Source organism: Cololabis saira, chromosome 11 (genome assembly GCF_033807715.1).
Source record: "Cololabis saira isolate AMF1-May2022 chromosome 11, fColSai1.1, whole genome shotgun sequence".
In the NCBI taxonomy this organism is placed as follows: Eukaryota; Metazoa; Chordata; class Actinopteri; order Beloniformes; family Belonidae; genus Cololabis; species Cololabis saira.
In genome coordinates, this window is record NC_084597.1 from 34,896,501 (window position 1) to 34,917,669 (window position 21,169).

At 39.0% G+C, this 21,169-nt stretch overlaps 1 protein-coding gene across 1 annotated transcript; it reads right to left on the bottom strand.

The window, feature by feature from the left end:
* Positions 1 to 653: 653 nt before the first annotated feature.
* Positions 654 to 17,175, bottom strand: LOC133454463 (deleted in lung and esophageal cancer protein 1-like). Its single transcript, XM_061733195.1, has 34 exons — positions 17,029 to 17,175; positions 15,790 to 15,962; positions 15,402 to 15,486; positions 13,908 to 13,995; positions 12,999 to 13,172; positions 12,778 to 12,914; positions 12,571 to 12,663; positions 12,349 to 12,439; positions 12,090 to 12,252; positions 10,977 to 11,169; positions 10,786 to 10,862; positions 10,485 to 10,638; positions 10,266 to 10,362; positions 10,038 to 10,168; positions 8,903 to 9,064; positions 8,671 to 8,801; positions 8,348 to 8,498; positions 7,226 to 7,342; positions 6,998 to 7,119; positions 6,723 to 6,908; positions 5,873 to 5,922; positions 5,626 to 5,777; positions 5,412 to 5,527; positions 5,258 to 5,328; positions 4,933 to 5,153; positions 4,185 to 4,343; positions 3,965 to 4,087; positions 3,483 to 3,577; positions 3,244 to 3,331; positions 2,952 to 3,149; positions 2,706 to 2,867; positions 1,490 to 1,640; positions 1,255 to 1,372; positions 654 to 747 (listed from the first exon to the last, which is right to left on the bottom strand). The coding sequence occupies exons 1-34, from the start codon at positions 17,173 to 17,175 to the stop codon at positions 654 to 656; spliced, it is 4,470 nt and encodes a 1,489-aa protein (XP_061589179.1).
* Positions 17,176 to 21,169: the final 3,994 nt, after the last annotated feature.

Genomic DNA, 21,169 nt, shown 5'->3' on the forward strand with positions numbered 1-21,169 from the left:
TTCAAAGTCGTGTATACTGATTTCTAGATCAGGATATAATGTGGGATTTAAATGTTGCACCCTTTAGACGCAGAGGAAGATGAAAAAAAACATTAATAAAAAGATGCATCGGTGTTCCTTTGCTTCCAGCTCTTCCAGCGAGCCTCCTCTCTGACGAGTGCATTGTAGAAATTGAGACACCTTTCAAAATATTTTGGCTGGGATTGATTTCCAGGTCACAGGGGACGGGAGTGACAGGAGACAAGGAAGCAGGGAACAGATGAATTACATGAGCCTGTAGTGTTGTCAGGTAAGGTTTTTATTCTCTTCTTTGAACCATTGAGCTTTTTATAGACATAACAATTTCCCTCCATCTTATCAATTTATGGTTGACTACTGTCTGCATAAAAAACTTTGGGATTGAAGACATAAGCCAGAATTGAACTGAAATATTTGAAAACACTGGCTTGGTAATACAAATAGCCAAAAAATGTTCCTGTACTAAGACAATTTTATGAAATACTTTGGAAACCCTTTGCCACTTTCTTATGAAATTACTATAACACATGTTTGAGTTTGAGTTTGAGTTTGAGTTTGAGTTTATTCACAATACCAGAATAATAATTATAATAATACAATTGTGGGGACTGTGGCGTCACACGGACGTGTACAACTCATCCGGATCCTGTTCCCTGGAGCTGCAGAGTGATGGGAGTCTTCACCAAAGGAGACGTGATGACCATGACGGCCTTGAACTCTCTGTCCTCGCTGCGAATAAAACGAGAAAACACCTGAAGCTGAAGTATTATTTACGGAAGAGTATTAGGGCCAGGCAGGAGAAAAATAAAAATAATATTTTAGATGAGGAAGATTTTTTTTTTTCATTATGCACCTCGAAATGCACCTCGAGAAAAAAGTCGAAATGTATTTCAACTTTATTCTTGAAATTTCGACTTTATTCACAAAATTTCGACTTTATTCACGAAATTTCGACTTTTTTCTCGAAATTGTATTTTAACATTAATCTCAACATTTCGACTTTTTTCTTGACATTTCGACTTTTTTCTGGAAATTGTATTTCAACATTAATCTCGACATTTCGACTTTTTTCTCGACATTTTGACTTTTTTCTCGAAGTGCACAATAAAAAAAAATATTCCCCTCCCAAATATTTTTTCTCCTGCATGGCCCTAATACTCTTCCATAATTATTGACATATGTCGACTAGATGTATGTTTTCTGTCTTGTGCTTACGACTTCAGCAAGGATAAATACCTGGGAGTGAAGCTGAGCTGTAGACTCTGGCTGCAGACGGTCGCGTAGGGCTTGTTGGATTTGAGAAGCCCAAAATCAGGTGTAACTCTAAACACATCCGATTCTCCTTCACCAGACTCTAAAAATGAGAGACCCAATTCAGGCCGACAAGCAAAGCAGCATACAGAAAAGCAGGACTAATGCTTCTTGGCTATCCAGCTATGATTGATGGTTGTATGAATGGTTGCCTGGTTACCTATAAGTGACTTCCAGTAGATGTGACCTCCTGCGATGTTTAGGTTCACGTCTTTAGTCTGTGTCTGCCCAACGTAGCAAACCCCGAAGCTGAGGGAGTTGCAGGACAGACTCAGTGTAGGGAGATACAGATGGGCTCGGAGAGGCACCGTCTGCACAGAGGAAATAGATTTTGTGAAATCATAGGCTACATTTAGCATTTACATGTAAATAGAGGTGGGTAGTAACGAGTTACATTTAATCCGTTACATTTACTTGAGTAAATTTTTGGAAATGTTGTACTTTTAGGAGTAGTTTTGAATCACTATACTTTTTACTTTTACTTGAGTAGATTTGTGAAGAAGAAACTGTTACTCTTACTCCGCTACATTAGGCTACGTTGAGCTCGTTACTTTTCTTTTATCCCTTTTATCCACGTACGGGTCAATCTCACGACATCACTGAGTGATTCTTTGGGAAAAATGTTTGTTTTTTTGCATGTTTTGTCACATTTACACAGACTCAAACACACACAGAGTTTCTATGAGTTCATGGGCTTGTTCTAGTTCTGCCTGGTTAAAAAAGAAAAGTACAAAGGCTTGAAATCTTGTGCGACTTGTGCTTAATTTATTTTTTTATTCTGTTATTTTATTTATTTTATTACTTATTAAAGTACTTGAATTTACTTTAAAGGAGCTTGCGGCTGCTTTTAAGAAATGAGACTCTCTATCGCCACCCTTCACCATGACGGCCGTTGGGGGTACTGCAGCCAACAGTGAAGCCGGCACGGGAGAACGGGGAGAACGTGCATGCAGCGTCATGTGACGTCACATCTGCAGGACAGCGCGGGAAAATCTGGACCGAATTGCAGCACATTTTGCAAATAAAAAAAACAGCCCCAAGCTCCTTTAAGCTTATTTTAATTTAAGCTATATTTTATTCATTTTAATTTATATTATTTTATTGATTTAATTTGCCTGAAGATGATTATTTTGTACTTTTGTCTGTTTGAATGGTTGTGTTAAAAAAATAAATCAGACGTTACTCAACAGTTACTCAGTACTTGAGTAGTTTTTTCACCAAGTACTTTTTCACTTTTCCTCAAGTAATTATTTGGATGACTACTTTTTACTTCTACTTGAGTCATATTATTCTGAAGTAACAGTACTTTTACTTGAGTACAATTTTTGGCTACGCAACCCAGCTCTGCATATAAACCAAATATATGTGTGTCTGACCTGCTGGGTGTTGTTGCTGAAGGTGATCTGGAGGTTTTGCTCAAAGCGAAGCTTCTTCTGACCACTTTTACTGTGGATCAGCATCGCTGTGGGGAGGAGTTCCTCTCCTTGCTGATCCACAGTGTCCAGAAGTGGCAAGGAACAGTGAAAGGCCACTTTCACCTGGAATTTGCAGAAAAGAAAAGTGTTTTTCTGTTAATAACAGCAAACATCCCTCAGATCAACAGTTGCCTCTCCTAATCTCACCTCGATCCATTCTTCAGGTTGCAGCAAAAGAGGGTAACTGTCATCTGTGGCAGTGCTGCTGGAGATGCTGGTCTGAGCTCGAGGCTGAGACTTGAAAACTGAAAATGGAGGCTTAGTCTCCAGTCTGAAGCGTAAGGGCATCTTCAAGGGGTTCTTAAGCTGACATCTCTGTTTAACATCAAATTCGCAAACACTGACCTGCAGAATAACGCAACAAAATAACCAAAGACTGATTAAAACCCTGTCCTTACTTGAGATCAATACCTCATGTAATCCTCGATGAATCCCTCACCTCTTTGTCAGATTCTCCCTTCAGTAAATCACCGGCAGAGGCGGTGAACTGCAGCACCCCGTCGTCCTCCTCCATCTGCACTAACAGCCTGCAGCAGCGGGGATCCACACGAGAAGATATGCAACTTAATCACACCACCTCTAGGTTCCTTTTTTTTGCATAACCTCAGCTTATTTTAATTTAGGAAACATAAATTGAGTTGGATGTGGGACATAAATAGCAAGAACGTAATTGCTTACACTGCAGGGCTAACGGCTGCCTGTAGATCCAGTCGGATAGGCTCTAAATCCAAACCCTGTACCCTTCTAACTTTACCTGGGACATAAGCTCTAGCCTGCAACACATAAATCAACATAGGCATAAATGGCAGAAGAAAAATAAAAATAATATTTTAGATGAGGAAGATTTTTTTTTCATTATGCACCTCGAAATGTCGAAATTAATGTTGAAATACAATTTCGAGAAAAAAGTCGAAATGTATTTCAACTTTATTCTCGAAATTTCGACTTTATTCACAAAATTTCGACTTTATTCACAAAATTTCGACTTTATTCACGAAATTTTGACTTTTTTCTGGAAATTGTATTTCAACATTAATCTCGACATTTCGACTTTTTTCTCGACATTTCAACTTTTTTCTCGAAATGGTATTTCAATATTAATCTCGACATTTAACGTGATTTAATATTGAAATGTGCTGCTTTGCACGTGTAAAGACTACCTGGGAGTCTAGGCTCATGAAACCCAGCGCCAGGCCCACACATGTGGACTCACAGGCCGTCCCAGAGAGAGTCACAGGCGTGAAGGAGGCATGAAAGGTTGCAGTGCTCTTCCTTGGAATCACCTTTTAATACAAACGGCAAAGATATGCTTCACTTTTCTGATCAAGTAATGAAAGTGTTTAATCAGTGTAATCAAAGAGTCTGGCAATAATCCTTAACTGTTTGTCGTGGTGTGATGCAGTAAGGCTCATCTGAGAGGTTGCCCACATGCGGTCTGATGTGGACGGAGACAAAGTTTTTCTTCACAGCAGAAGGATGAAGGCAAGTCTTCTCTTCTGCCAAGTCACTCTCAGATATAACGTTCTCCTCTTCCACATCCTGAAATCGATAGAGGAAAGCTTCGTTTGAGCCGGTGGGAGAATAACTATATCTGGACTATAAGCCGCACCTGAATATAAGCCGCATCCGCTCTATTTTTAAAAAAATAATTAAAAAAAGATATACAAGCCGCAGATATTTATGTTGTTAGATTAGACATTTACTACATGTACAGAAGGATTTTGAACTGTAAATGATGTACATGTTTGTACCTAAATAGATCTTTCCTAACAGTGTCTTTTAACACGGCAGCAACTTTGCTGATTAAAACGGGACAGAACCAAGAGAAAATAACCGGTATTTATCTATTTATCTGTTTGAAATCTGCTTCTACCTACTTCTATCTGCTAAAGAAGAAGTAGTGTATTCTTCTTTGCATTTATTTTGTCTTAGTTTTGATTCTAATTCCGGTTAGAGCGCCCCCTAGTGGTGGAAGAAAAATCCACAGAATAGCTGCATCTTTGTATAAGCCGCACGGTTCAAAACCTAGGAAAAAAGTAGCGGCTTATAGTCCAGAAAATACAGTATTTCCCAGAGGCCATGTGATAAAAGACTTCTGTTAATATATCTGTGGGGTGATGCTTGATACACTCACAGTTTGGAGGGAAGCGCTTGCGCCCTTGGAGTCGGGTGTGTTAACCTCCTCCCCTGCTGATAGAATGTCTCCATCAAAAAGTCCTAAAGGCCTTCTCTGTATCTCATTCCCGTCGGCATCTTTAAGTGGGAAAGGGTCTCCACATTTCACCACAACATCCACCAGTTTACGGTCATTCTGATCTATGTTGTAAGTCTCCCAGTCCACACGGATATCTGTCGCACAATAAATGTACATACTCAGCCGGAAATAATTCTTATTTTACAAACAGGGAATGTGTGAGTCAAATAGAATTGCTCCAGTTATAATAAAATCGTACCAAACATGGTGGGATTTTTGATGTAGAGAGCTCGAGAAACTGTGTCCCCTCCAGAGATGTGAGTGCCAAAGCTGCCAATGCAAACACAGACGTCAAACAACCATAATTAAAAATTCACAGAAACCAAACTTGACACACAGAGTATGTAACAGACTATATAGTTGGTCCCTGGTGCTGGTCGTCTTCCCGTGGTCCTGTTATCTGGAAGTAGAGCGGACAACCTTTTACAGTCATCTGCACAGGAATAAGGACGGGTTCAAGTGTCCCAACCTGCAGCGGAAAAACACACACAATGACCCTGAAAATTCTCTAGCCCTGAAATACACTGTACATCAGCTCTGATATTATAGAACATAAGAAAAACACACTTTGCATTCGAGCTGATCTCTGTATTCCCCCCACATGTCTGTGTAGGCAGTCACGTGCACAGTTTGAGTCTGAAATGGCCCCAGCGGCCCTGAGTCTGGGTTCACGTGGAAAGCAGCACCTTTTCCATAAGCGAGAAGGCCGCTCACAAACTCTGATGAACCAAACAAATGATCAAAGCCACTGGAATCAATAGATCAGCGTTGCTTGAGCTAAATACTCACACATTTATAAAAGGTAAAAGCATACCTTCATGTGCTTTTGCTTCCTCTTGCTTAGCCCGGAAAGAGACTGAGAATCTGTGATGAAGATGCAGTTTATGTTACGTTGCTATCAAGAAAAAAATAAGGTTGCACTGCAGGGGCGTCAATTGGGTATGAAGGTATGGCAGCCGCCACATCTTTGCTTCAAGGGTTAAATGTAAATGTTTGTTTTTTTTAAATACATTTATGGAATAACTACAAATGCAAATAAGAACAACATGATCGATTTCACTAGTTAGTATACACTGCAAAAACTCAAAATCTTAACAAGAATATTTGTCTTATTTCTAGTTAAAATGTCTCATTTTTAGTCTCATTTTTTTTTAAATCTCATTACATTTAAGACAAGACTCAAAAACAACCATTTTCACCTGTTTCAAGTAGATTTTCACTTAAAATAAGTAGAAAAATCTGCCAATGGAACAAGATTGTTTTGCTTGTAATGAGAAGATAAATCTTGTCCCACTGGCAGAATTTACTTGAAACAGGTGAAAATGGTCAAATAACAAGTTATGTTTCTGGTAATGACTCTTGTTTTAAGTGTAATGAGATTTTTTGACTAAAAATGAGACATTTTAACTAGAAATAAGATAAATATTCCTGGTAAGATTTTGAGTTTTTGCAGTGAGCGAGACTGCATTTGAAAAAGTTCCAATTTTCTTGACCACACAGATTTGCTACATAGCAGACTTCTGTGATGAGTATTTGCTGGACGTGTTGATTGATACTCTAGTTAAGTTCTGTGACTCGTAACCTTGCCATACCTTAGTAAGACTGAATTGACGCCACTGTTGCACTGTGATTTACTATTCAGGTCAGTAAACTGACTCCTTTACCTTTTCTGTGGTTTGCTATCAGTCTTGGAGGCATGGCAGGTGAAATACTCTGCCTGGATAGTAAAAGTCGCAGGGATGGCAGTTTGATTGGTTATCAGCAGCTGCTTGGTCACAGCTTTCTTCAAAATAACATCTTCCCCAAAGTGGAGCACCAGTGGCGGAGGGCAAGCATCATCCAGTGGAGGACTAGAAGGAAGGTAAAGACAATGTTTCAAGGGGAAGCACTTCTAGTCTGCCTGATTGACAAGTCAGTGGTTAGTTGTTAAGCCTGCTACCAGACACGGGGCACCGAGTAGGTCACGCTGAGTTTCTTGCTCGGGGAAGCTACGATAGCGAGAACAAGAGGTGAGTTCATCCCCTCCACCTCACAGAGAGCCGTCACCTCAGTCAGCTCCAGCTAAAAACACAGAGACAAGCAGGAGGATACAGTATCCATCATCAATAGAAAGCATCTCTCACACTTTGTTAATATGTTTATGATCTTAACCGAAACCGGCACTTACGTCTGTGCGAGAGGTGAAATTAACTAGAATATCTACGCTTTCATTAGGCCCTAGAATACCAGAGGAGGGGTGGAAAGTGGCTGTACACAGTGAAGCCTGTTTGCCCTGGAGCTGGCCCTGTTCAGTCAAAATAAATAAATCAATCTTTCATCAACAAGGTTAGTTTTAGTCATTTCTTCCTTGACATGAAAAAACTGAGGTCCAATTTCTGCTGATTGTGCTAAACACTCAGTACTAGAGTTGAGGGGGGATGAGGGGGGATGGCATTCCCCCTGAAATAAAAACGGTCCAAATCATCCCCCCCTGTAAAACTGCCATCCCTCCTTTCCATCCCTTATGTCATTTTTATCAATGAATGTGGTTTTACTGCTATTTCAACATTTAGAGTCATCACCAGAAAAATATCACCAGAAAAATTACTTATTTGACAATTTTCACCTGTTTCAAGTAAATTTTTACTTGAAATAAGTAGAAAAATCTGCCAGTGGGACAAGATTTATCTTCTTATTACAAGCAAAAAAATCTTGTTCCACCGGCAGATTTTTCTACTTATTTCAAGTGAAAATCTACTTGAAATAGGTGAAAATTGTTGTTTTTTCCAGTGATGAGTCTTGTTTTGTAAAAGTGTAATAAGATTTTTTTACTAAAATGAGACATTTTAACTAGAAATAAGACAAATATTCTTGTTAAGATTTTGAGTTTTTGCAGTGATCCATGTTACTTATCCTATGAAGGACAGAGTCATATTGATAAGTTCAGAAAAGTGTTTTTTATAGTTGTGTTTTGATGTATTTGATGTAAGCCCAGTGGATATTTAAAGCTTACAGAAGGCTGCATTTAACTGCTGCTATGTCATTCCTGCAGTATTTCTGCAGGTGTTTTGGTCACTGCTATTATTTGTAATATATTATATTATTTGTAATCAGCACAAATGATCTGTCCCCATATGATAAAATCCCCCATCCCCCCTGATTTTTTTTTACAACTCGAGTACTGTAAATACTGATAAAGTAATGCACAAATTATAAATGACAAGCATCCATAATTGAGACACCGTCTTCTATCTAGACTAGAGGATGTAATGGGATCGTTGAGTACACTATTAAAAGTAATGTAACGTACCACCCAGCTGAAGTGTGACGGCAGCAGAGTCTGATTGAGAAGAGTCACGCTGGCTGTGGTGGGAACTCCAAGGTAAAGTTCAGAGAGGACAAGCCTGCAGTTTAACAGGCACGCCTGAGGAGACTGCACATCTGCTCGCACCCTCAGGTGACTGCTAAAAACATCCAGGAAACAATTATCAACAGGAGAGAGTCACTGCCATCACAGCTGGTGGTCTGGGAACGACGCACATCTGTGAATTATTCTACAAGCGCTTCAATAAAGAGGTAACAACCCTCTTTAGGAAAATAACCATGGGTTTTATGTTTCAGTGCATTACTCACCCTCCTTCTCCGTTCTCCACCGTCAGCTCCAGCTCAGTTTCAAACTGCTGGCAGGATCGTGGCCTGAAGAACACTTCCACACTGCAAGAAGCCAAACGTGGCAGCGTACCACTGCTGGGCTTCACCGTCATCTAAAGACCAGCACGGACCAGTGACGTAAAGATGTAAAAAAAACACTAAAACAATCAAATGCTGCAAGCACAGTTCTCCCTGGTGTGTTAGTGAGCAGCACCTGTGTGTCTTGGTGGTCTTGAAAACTATTGAGGCTCTGCTCCAGCTTCCATTTGGCCCTCAATGGGGTGGGATTGGTGAGGAGAAAAGTAGCGTGAGTCGCCTCCCCAAGTCTCAGCAGACCAAAGTCAATGCTGGGAACACTGACGGTCACTGTGGGACCCTGTTGAAGACATAATACTCAACAACACCAGAGCAATAACACGCATTGGTGAAGTTTGTTTCGACCACAAGATTAAGGCCCAGTCCCAATCCCCCCCCCTAGTCCTACTTTTCAGCCCTACCCCTAGATTTTGCGCGTTCCCATGAGGGTAGTGGGGTCCCAATTCCTCTTTGCATTTAGGGGTAGGGGACATAACGAGGGCTAGTGTGTATGAATCTAGCCCTTCACAGCGAGGGTTTTCAGATGCTGACTAGCTGACCGAGGGCTAGAGAAATTTCCCAGAATGCTTTACGTCATCATTTGCAGACTGAATCAAACAAAAAAACCTGGCGGACATTTCTTATTTTTTAGTGAATAAAATCAATATTTTGAGTTAGTTTCTGCATAAAAATGCATTTTGATTACAATTCTGCCGAGAAATATATATTTTACTTTCATAATATTCACTCAGTGAATGTACATAATCACTCGCTTGCTCGTTGTTGCGTTGTATCTTCAGATCCCGCCAGAATAAAGGCTGATTTATGGTTCTGCGTTTCACCAACGCAGACCCTATGCCGCAGGCTCTGCGTCGATTTAACGCGGAACCATAAATCGCCGGCGGCTCTTCTCATCCCCGAAAACATCAGATCAAATTTCTTAACAGGTGTTATTTGGATAAACTGAGCCCAGGTTGGGGATCTTAACGGTTACTTTTACGCCTGAAAAAATATTAAAACTTAATAAAGTGGCATATTAACAGCGCTACAGCAGAAATTAAAACAGCTTTTAGCTCTGGGCTTCTTGATATGGTGTGACGTATGTGCAAACGTAACTACGCAGTCGCCTACGTACCGGAACGTAAACCACGCAGTGAAGTAGCAAGTGGTGTCCCAATCCCTAGGGAAGATTACAAGGCCCTACCCCTGTGGCTTCATTTGTAGGGCTAGTGGTAGAAAGTAGGGTGAACATTGGGATTGGCCCTAAATCTTACTTTGAAAGAGACTTCTACAGGCAAAGTGATGGGCTTGTGGTGGTGTTGTATGTTGCAAATCAAGCTGGTCACAATCTTCTCTGGTTTCCCTCCAGTCACAACAAGCTTGAAATCAAAGCAGCTGTCCTCCTCTGGAGGCAATCAATCAAACAGTGAACAAAAAAGAGGCAAATCATTTAAAAAAAACACTAAAATATGAACATAATACCCAATCGTTGTGGAACACACCTATTCTACCAGCAGATGGCTTCACTTCTATCACATGGCCACTCCTGTTGAACGTCTCCCATTGAAACAAAATGAAGGTTTTACTATAATTCCACATCTGAGGACACAGATAAGATGAAAAACACTATTAATAACGCCAAAACAGGGACAATAAGACTTCACAGAAAAGTAGTAAATATCCACTATGGAGACTTTGAAGTAAAAAGTGGCTTAAATAACCTTAAATAGCCTGCAAGTGGTGGTGTGTATAAAGATGTCTCCAGGGATTACAACAGCATCGGGGTCCAGGAGGATCTGGTACGGCTCTGTACGTCCCTGGACCTTTCCTTTCATGACGGTGACGTCACTCACCTTGGGGCCAGGCTGGGAAACACTACATTTTCCACAAAAGTAGACACAATTTGGAGTTTCATTAGAGGAAAGTTATGTCACAGAGGCTTCAACCTTGTTCGTAAGCGATTACTTTGGATTTTACACATGCAACATGAACATTATCCAGCTCAAATGAAAAGAAATGTACCTGTGCTCACTGGGCTCTGGGGGCAGCTGGGGGACATCCCTTACAACTAAGTGACAGACAGAGTGGTAATCCTTCAACTGAAGAAAACAGAAACAAACAGTCTTAATTTGTAGAAAAACTTTTGAAAATTAAAATACATTTAAAAAAAATACAACATTGTTCAAGCACATCCGGGACTAAAGTATTCTTACTTCCTTCGGACAGAAACTGATGCGAAACTCTTGTTCCTGGCAAGGAGCCAGGACGCCTGTTAAGGGGCTGATGTGGAAAACATCGTCTGTGTCCGGGTGGGACTGAACATGTGCAGACTTGGGGGTTTCCTCTGGAAGCAGATGATCCAGATCGGGCTTCATGATTCCCCATTTGAAAGGCATCTCCAAGTTGCTTCACCCCCAAGATGATAAGATAGAAGGAGAAACAGACTTTTAATGTGGTATTTAAGGATCCCCGAGGAAAAATTCTTTCTCTGCTGGTTTTTCTATTAAAGAACAGTTATGATCAGAACAGTTGCTTTGAGTATTGAAGGTAATCAGAATTTTATGCAAGAAAAAATGTCAACTGCGTAATAATTATTGCCATCAGGGGAGCTTGAATCCAGATGCTTTATTTTAGACTGGTCTTGTCACAAATCATGTTATCTCCTGGCCAAAAATGAAAATTCATGTTATACAAAGGTGGCTTATTGAGACTAGGAATTGGCGATATTTTACCGTTCACGATATACTGTCAAAAAAATTCTCCACGATAAGAATTTGTCATCTCGAGGTAAAAACGATAAATTCCTGTTGATGACGGACGGAAGGAAGAAATGAGCCAGAATGAAAGAAAGAAAGAAAGAAAGAAAGAAAGAAAGAAAGAAAGAAAGAAAGAAAGAAAGAAAGAAAGAAAGAAAGAAAGAAATGAGCCTGAAAGAAAGAAAAAAAGAAAGAAAGAAATGAGCCAGAAAGAAAGAAATAGAAATGAGCCAGAAAGAAAGAAATGAGGCAGAAAGAAAGAAAGAAAGAAAGAAAGAAAGAAAGAAAGAAAGAAGGATAAATTCCCGTTGATACGTTTTTGTGTAACAAACATGGCGGAACGGGGATCTTTTATCAATTCAGTTTAATGGGTGTAGTTTAGTAGCATTTAGTATCTTTTAGAGCAGTGTTTTGGCTCCAAAGACTGAATGTGGTGATAGATTTATAGTTACAAAGGTGGAGCTGAATTGGTATTTTTTTATTATCATTTTTATCATTATCGGGATAAATGCCAGAAATTATCGTGATAAATCTTTTAGTCCATACCGCCCATCCCTAATTGAGACTTACATGTTGTTTCTGATGACCAGCGACTTGTGTTGCACAGAGTGAGGGTTGCATGGGCTGAAACGGACAAGGTGCTCTGCAGCGTTGTCGCGCATCTCTCCCAACACAGGAGGGCCCCTCTCCCCAGATACGGAGACGAGCTCGAGTGCGATCACTTGACTTTCACCTGGGAGACACGCACACAGCATTCAAAGCGGTAGCACTTTTTTATAGGGTTCTATCACAGAGAAAACACTGCTTAATGTCTACTGCGAAGAATCACCTTTGATGGAAACGTCTTGCACCTGGCAGTTGTCACAGACGACAGTGAAAACCTGATGGCTCTTTCTTGCAATGGTGGGAGAGAAAACAACCTGCCAACACACACGTATACATGTAAAACAGAGCCTGTATGTGATGGAAAAAAACACAATAAAACAAGTTTATGTATTGCAGAAACAAATCATGCTTCCATTAGAGTTTAAATTGAGAAGACGTGACTTACTTGTACAACAGTAGCCTCGCCAGGCTGCAGCACGAACATTGATGGAGTCACTTTAAAGGGTGGCTGCTCAGTGAAGTTTGTTCCAACTACAGACTATATGCGAAGAAAGGTAAAAAGATAACTGTCATCACAACTGATTTGATTTCAGTTTTTAATTGAATTGAATTAGTCTGTACATTTTTGACAGAGGAGAAAGTGGATTTCTACCCTAAGATCTGAGACTGGCCACTGGCTCTTTGGGATGATGTCAAAACTCCCAGTGCTGAGGCCGACATTTCGGCAAGGGAACTCAACACGCTTTTCTCCACCGACCAGGCAAAAACCACAGTCCAGGACTCTTGACACTGTGCAGCGGTTAAGGGGAGGTGTGTTATCAACAATGCATGAACAAAGTACAATAAAAAGAAGGAGATTTTTACAAGACTCACAGGTGAGTTTAGGAGGAGGACGCCGCGCTTCAATGGGTACCACAAGTTTGCTCCCAGCCTGCATCACTACTTGTATAAAATCCTTGTAGTCACCCAGGCTGTCTGGAGTGAAACTGACCGTGTACTTAACACTCATTCCTGGAGCAACAATGCCACCTTTACTGGGGAATCTCCCTGCCAACAGACACCATCAACATAATATATATAAGCTCCTAACATAAATACAACTCAGTTCAGCTTATGTTAAGATCATTTCGTGTTTGTTACGGCAGGTGGTGCTAGTGTTCACCATGACCAAAACCTAAAAACAATGAATCATGTTCCAGAAAAATGTGACTTGATTTGTTGAGATGCATGCATTCCTTTTTGATCTGGTTACTAGGGCTCCTTCATGGGTTGCATTATTATTTAGCATGCAAAGACCCAGTTTAGTTTAATTAGAAAATGTCTTGTTTTATTTAATTGGAAATATAACTTACTGTATGTTTGCAAGTGCTGATTTGCTGATTTTTTTTTCAGAGATAAAACTTTATATTTTATTATATTTTTTAAAACTTTTTTTCAACTTATTGAAAAGAGTTTTGCAACTTATTGAAAAGAGTTTTGCACTTTATTCATTCATTTTTGGTTTAATAAGAGCAAAGTTTGCACTTAAAGCCAAATGGGGCAAATGTTCAATAAAAAAAACAGCATATTTGAAATCATTTCTTTGCCTTTTGTCAATTCACAAAATAATCGTAATCGTAATCGAAAATCGTATTTTGAGAGAAAAAAATCGAGATTTTATTTTTGGGCAAAATCGAACAGCCCTACTGGTTACTGACTTAAATTACACTTCAAGATTTCCACACCTCTTTGGGTGTAACCGTGCGTCTATATATAATCAAATACGAGCCACAATGAACTCACCCAGGCCAACCGAGAAGTAACGAGTGGTGGGGGGGACGATTCTGACGTGGTGGCTCAAGGAAGTCACGTTTATCAGCTCCAGTGTGGTCTGACAAAGCAGGATGTGTTACTATTGCATCATTTCATAGGAGTATTTCTTGTGTCAGCTAGTCCATGGGCCAGACCAGATATCAGCACCACTCAAGGTGACAAAACTTGCTTATGATTTTTGAAAATATCCATGTCTGTATATGATATTTTGGTTTGATAACCTTCCTGAGTGGCAGATGTATCATATTTATCATCTCATGAAGTCACTCACCCCGTTCAGAAAATTACACTTTAGATGCTGCTGCATATCCTGGTTTAGACTCATGTACAGGATATCTGTCAATGTTTCACAATATTGTCTTTGGTATCATTTTAAAGGGGACCGTTTTAAGCATTCATTGAAGCTAAGATGTGAATCTTTCTGACCAACATAGAGGTCACTGCAGCTCTTTAAACTATAAACAACACACATTTTTACACAATTTTCGCCTAAATGATATACTATCTTTTAGCCCTGTGTCATCTAGGAACAACAGAGACACAAAATACAAAAACTGGAATACTCGCAGGACCATAAGGATTCAGGAAATGTATACCGTATTTTCTGGACTATAAGCCGCTACTTTTTTCATAGGTTTTCAACCATGCGGCTTATACAAAGGCGCGGCTATTCTGTGGATTTTTCTTCCACCACTAGGGGGCGCTCTAACCAGAATTAGAATAAAAACTAAGACAAAATAAATGCAAAGAAGAATACGCTACTTCTTCTTTAGCAGATAGAAGTAGGTAGAGGCAGATTTCAAACAGATAAATACATAAATAAATAGCGGTTATTTTCTCTTGGTTCTGTCCCGTTTTAATCAGCAAAGTTGTTGCCGTGTTAAAAGACACTGTTAGGAAAGGATCTATTTAGGTTGAAACGTGTACATCATTTACAGTTCAAAATCATTCTGTACATGTAGTAAATATCTAATCTAACAACATAAATATCTGTGGTTTGCATATCTTTTTTTTTTAAATAGAGCGGATGCGGCTTGTATATCTTTTTTTAATTATTTTTTGAAAAATAGAGCGGGTGCGGCTTATAGTCCAGAAAATACGGTAATATACCCCATAATATATCATTGTTACAGGTCATTGTGAGCCTTAAACTAAAAGAGCATCATTAGGCTCCTATGAAACTATAACAGCCACTAATGCCACAAACTGGTCTTTATCTGCAAATACACCACATAAAGGACATAACAATGAAAGAAGGTTAACCAAGTACATAATTATCACATAATGTCACTCAAACTATGATCCAGCTGCCACTCAGGAAGGGTTATCATACCAAAATATCATCTACAGACATATATATTTTCAAAAATCATAAGCAAGTTTAGTCACCTTGAGTGGTGCTGACAAGTGAAATTTTGGGCTCTGGGCCATGGACTAAGGTATGTCTATGTGAACAAGATAAACCTTGTACGAATGTCCCACGTTGTACTCAGTAAACATCACCACTGGGGGATTTGGTTTGAAGAGTGGAGCACGATCACCAGCGGCCCTTTCAAGGGAAAGAAAAATAAAAAAAACATGAAAACAATAGCAACGCACTAGGAACAGGGGTTTCTGATGTATTCAGATGACCATCTCCTGTCTCCAGTCCAATCTTTCAAATGCAAGGTTAAAGTTATAAAGGTGAATGACATAGAAATATTTGGAAGAGCTGAAGAAGTTTTACTTGCACTGAGGTATCTGTCATGGATCTCAATGCAAGTATAGCTGCTTCCACTGAGGTACACAACATGTTTTATGTGAGTACCGAGGAGGGATTAACCTGTGCTTATTGTATTTCATCTACTCAAACCTGTCCTGGATGAGGGACTTGCCGCCCTTCTGTGTATTCAGGGGAAGGAAGCGTGGATTACGAAGGAAGTTCTGTCGATCTTTCATCCTCTTAAGTTTCTCCTCCCCCTCCGCTAGATCCATCGCACTTGGCTCATCCTTCCACTTTGGCCTGGATCTGTTCTGGCCCGATTTCTAAAACACATAGAACAGCATTGCCACACTTTTATGAACATTTTATGGTCATATAACAGAGATGAAAACAAGCCCCCAGAGCAGCATCATTTCTCATTTCATTCTTTGGAGTCACTCCTGAAAACCAAGAGCAGTAAAGCCAGAGCTGTTAAACAAAAGAACAAGAGAATTAAAGAACAAGAGCATAAATGTGGAAAAACATAGATATATGAAAACAAAACAACTGTTAAATAAATGTGTGGCATTGTAAAAAGAAATAATTAATATTTTGAATGGAAGATAAGATATTAGAAAATATATGGAATATGGAAGGTAACATATGTGGAAAGAAAAATAACAATTTAAATTTAAACCTTCAATTCAATAATACAACTTAAAAAACGAGCCATACGTATCATCAATAAGGCTGATTACTACGCTCACACAGAGCCACTTTTTCTAAATTCACATGTTATTAAATTTTATGACTTGTTTTATTATAAAATCATGCAAATTATGTTCAGAGCAAAATCAAAAATGCTTCCTGACTCAATACAGAGGTTTTTTTCAATTCAGGAGACTCTGTATCTTAGAGGTGTCTGCAATTTTACTGTACAAAAGCTAAAATAGGTATGAAAAGGAGATGTGTCTCCATTACTGGAGTTATATTCTGGAATGATGCCAACATAAATTTAAAAAACATGTCACTCTCTTTTGGTTTTTAAGAAAATGGTTTGTAAAGCTATTTTTGAAGCTTATAAGTGCGATTGACTATCTGTTAATGTTTCTTTGCTTTTCCGTTGTTTCTTTGCCCTTTGTCGTTTCTTTGCTTTTCTGTTGTTTCTTTGCTTTTCTCTTCTCTTTTTGGTTTTCTGGAGGTCGGTAGCCAAAAAAAGAAAGTTGGTAATATAGGATAATATAGGATAGGCTTTTATAAGCAGTTGGCTTCTGCCTATGCCTTTTTAGTCATTGTTCAACACATGATTATTGGTTTTGTGTGAAATGTTAATGCTGCAATCTGAAGTCTTTTGATTGTGTTGTATATTCAAAACTTTTTTAGCAGATAATGAATACTTTAGATTGCTACCTCTTGAGGAGCTTTCTTCCTCTTTGGATCATCTGAGCTGGATTTATGTGTCAGGTTATGAACTGGCTCTTTCCCTGCAGACACAGTCTCCTTTGGACGGGCACCCTGGGCTTGTCCATCATCCCGACGCTTTCCTGAGGCGTGCATGGTGTCAGCAATGGTGGCTTTTGCAGAAGTAGACTTTACTAACGAGAAAAGAAAACCATATGGTCACAACCAATCCATGGTTAATAGTATAAAGTAGTCAAAAGTATGAGGTATCTGCTGCTGCTGCTCCTCGTGTTTGCTGTTCAGGTAAGATGTCCTGGTGTGACATCAGACTGTTGAGAGGATTTGCATCTATATACCAAAAGAAGGATGTTTTCACTGAACATAAAGAACATTTGACCATTATTTTATTTCAGGTATCTCACAGCACTCACAACCATTTTGAAAAATCTATTTATTGGAATTTTTGTTGAGACCATCATGTAGAAGTCACATGTTAAGAAACTTCACATAATAAATCCCCACTGCCCCACCCTCACCACCCAATGTTCCCAGATCCTCTAAAAGGAAATACAAAAACAATAAATAGTTAAATGAGTAAATAACTGAATTAAGAAGGAAAGAAAGAAAAGAAGGAACGAAAAAGAGAAAAAAAAGTGTATAATAGTACTAATATATAGAACAGCTATGGTCACAGTCACCAGAACCAGAGTTCACCTGCAGACATGCAGACATACCCGTCTTATGATTGCATGGAATTGGGCTGTACCAGGGTCTGATCAGGAGGGGTCCCAGTTTGTGACAGCAGTGAGATTGTCAAAATATATAAGAAAGGGCAACCAAACCTTTTTAAATTTGTCCTTATTAGCCCTCAGAGTGAATTTGATCTTCTCCAACTTTAGGTGAGACATAATGTCTCTCATCCACCTGACATGTGAGGGAGGTTTTGAGCTCTCCCAGTTCAACAGTATTTGAACAGCAAAGTAGTAAAGGCCACCACATTGTAGATGTTTAATGGCCGGTCGCAGTTCTCAGGTTTTACTCCAAATACAGCTATCAGAGGATGTGGATCAATTATCATATTGAAAACATCGCTCAAGGAGTTAAATACTGCAAGCCAGAATGTGCGAAGAGTGGGACATGTCCACAACATGTGTATTAAAGCAGTTGGAGCATGCTTGCACCAATCACATGTGGGATCAATATTGGGGTAAATCTTGGCCAGTTTCACTTTGGTATAGTGCAGGGGTCGGCAACCCGCGGCTCTAGAGCTTTTTCTCGAGATTGTACTTCAACATTAATATCAACCTTTTCACTTTTATCACGAAATTGACTTTTTTCTCGACATTCGACTTTTTTCTCGACATTTCGAATTTTTTCTCGACATTTCGACCTTTTTCTCAAAATTTCGACTTTTTTCACAAGATTGTACTTCAACATTACTCTTGACATTTCAACTTTTTTCTCGAAATTTTGACTTTTTTCTCGACATTTCGACTTTTTTCTCGAGATTGTACTTCAACATTAATCTCGACATTTTGACTTTTATCACGAAATTTACTTTTTTCTCGACATTTTGACTTTTATCACGAAATTTACTTTTTTCTCGACATTTCGACTTTTTTCTCAACATTTCGACTTTTTTCACAAGATTGTACTTTAATGTACATTAATCTTGACATTTCAACTTTTTTCTAGAAATTTTGACTTTTTTCTTGACATTTCGACTTTTTTCTCTTTTCATTTTTTGCGGCTCCAGACATATTTGTTTTTTGTGTTTTTGGTCCAATATGGCTCTTTCAACATTTTGGGTTGCCGACCCCTGGTATAGTGGATGCGAAGAACAATTTTAAATTGAGGCCATATCTGGAGCATGAAGAGGATGAGTCTACTTGCTCTAAAACTGCTTTCCACAACTCATCAGAAAGAGGTGTACCAAATGTTGATGGTGGGCTGAGGATTTATATTAGTTAGAGTCTCATAGATCCTTGAGATGACAGTCTACGATTTAACCTTGTGGCCAGAAGAGTATCTAAGGGTGTCTCTAGGAGCAGTTCCAGAAAGGGATAGGAAACTTTTCGCACAAAGTCCCTGATCTGCGTTCGGGGTAACACTAGCACTCAGAACCATTTTGATCTCATCTGTAAACTCTGAAAAGTCTAGTAGACTGTCCATGCTCTGCTCCATCCTCTCATAGGACAATTATAATAATTAATAATAATATTAACAATAACAACAATAATACTAATTATTACTATTTTATTATTATTATTATTATTAACAATAATAATAATAATAATAATAATAAGTCAAGCTATGGCGTCATCACCAAATGTCTATCCTCATAGCATTTAGACACTGTTATATAGTTGTTGCAGAAGCGAAGACTATAAAGATATCCAAAGCAACATATTTAGCTATGTTGACCAGCTCGTATGGTGTTCAAGTAGAAACTCTCAAGAGGGCTGTAAGTTCAGGCATTTCTCATAAGACCTTCAAATAAATGAGGTTAAAAAATAAAAGAACAAACCTCCAGGCACTGATAAGATGGAGTAACAAAGAGGGATCTGTCAAAGCGCTTACAGGTACATATTTCAGATTTAGTCCATTACTGGGGTCAGTATCTCCATAAATGCAGTACAGATTATCACAAAGTGTCCTGCTACTCCTTTTTACATTTGTTAGACTGTACATTTGACAAGTAAACCTATATTTTATTCTCAGTAGACCGAAGAATACATATTAAATGCTAAAAGTAAATCATTGTACGATTTCAGCCCACTTTCAGCATTTAATATGTTTTCTTTGTGAATAAAATATAGGTTTAATGGCAGCAACGTATGCCCAAAATACAGGAAAGCAAGTGGTATCAAAAATAAACAACTGCAGAAACATCTGGTGGTTACAAATTAGATTAAATAGCAACATGTACTGTAGGTGAAGACATTGAGTTTAAAATAAACATCTTAGACACAGTCTCTCTTTCTCTCTCTTCTCAGATATAAAGATGGCCATGAGTTCACTGGGAATCAAAACAATTGTACTGTTCTCCCCCAACGCCTTGCCAGGGTCAACAGTCAGATAACTAGCAAAACCACGGAGACAAGTTCTAATTCCTTTGAACTTTTATGATTGATACGATGAAGTACGGTAAAACTAGGAAAACAGAATAGAATACAGTCTATTTAGAACAAATATACAATAAGGTAGACTTAAATTATACAGTCTGTCAGAGTAACGTCACAGTGACGTCAGGTTATTATTTACCTTAACAGAGAAATTATGTGGATTATGTAACATTTATAACCATATAATAATAACCCGAATATTTCATCCACAAATGCAATTAAAAACATACCAACGATGCTTTAAAGGCAATCTTGAGGCTCTGAAGTGTTAAACGCTCTCTCCCTGGATCGCGTTACCGTTGCTAAGAGCGTCTTTCTGAATAACGGTCCAACCAACGGTCCAATGCTGCCATCTACTGGCGACCGTTGGTTGCCATGGCAGCATCAGACTAACAACCAGTGAAAACAACGTAAAAGAATAATGCTGTGCTTCACAGGAGCAAAACAAACTGGACATTAAACACAACAACAATCATCAAAAGATTCAGAGGACTGTCCTGGTTCGGCTGCAGCTTCTTTTATGGGTTGTTCACATTTAAAATGAGCCTGCTTTGTTGAAAACAAATTTAAATAAAATACAACTTTTGTTCTTATCTTTTTTTAAGCACTTTCACCAACCAATTCCCAGCCGACAGTTTAACTCCCTATTGTTATTTTCTGGATCTCTTCAGCTGCTTTGTTCATTTGTCTTGACAAGTTTAGACACAGTGTGTTGCCAGTTAATGTCGTTTGTATTAATGTCCTGGTACAAATTGCTTGCAGACACATATCAAATGTCCCAGAGTTCAACGATGGGGAGAAAACGCGTGATGGCAGCCGTTAGTCTGACGAAATGAAATGAAATGAAATGAAAAAGTGCCATAAATCTTACCTCTGAAGACGCAACGCGCACCTGTTGTTTCGTGTCTGGTTCCTCCAGCTTAACTGAATTTATTGTAGGTGAAATATCTATTTCTGACCGCCTTAATCTAGGTTAATTTAATGTAAAAGTTAACGTAATGATGTTGAATAGTGCGGCTGTCGGC

What these genes read in the sequence shown, in the direction of transcription:
- LOC133454463 (XM_061733195.1), bottom strand. Translation starts at nt 17,175, where the DNA reads ATGCACGCCTCAGGAAAGCGTCGGGATGATGGACAAGCCCAGGGTGCC. An exon ending in CTGTAGAAGTCTCTTTCAAA is followed by an intron (nt 9,065 to 10,037) that starts GTAAGATTTAGG and finishes TGTCTTCAACAG; the next exon opens with GGTCCCACAGTGACCGTCAG. An exon ending in GATAGCAAACCACAGAAAAG is followed by an intron (nt 5,923 to 6,722) that starts GTAAAGGAGTCA and finishes TCTTCATCACAG; the next exon opens with ATTCTCAGTCTCTTTCCGGG.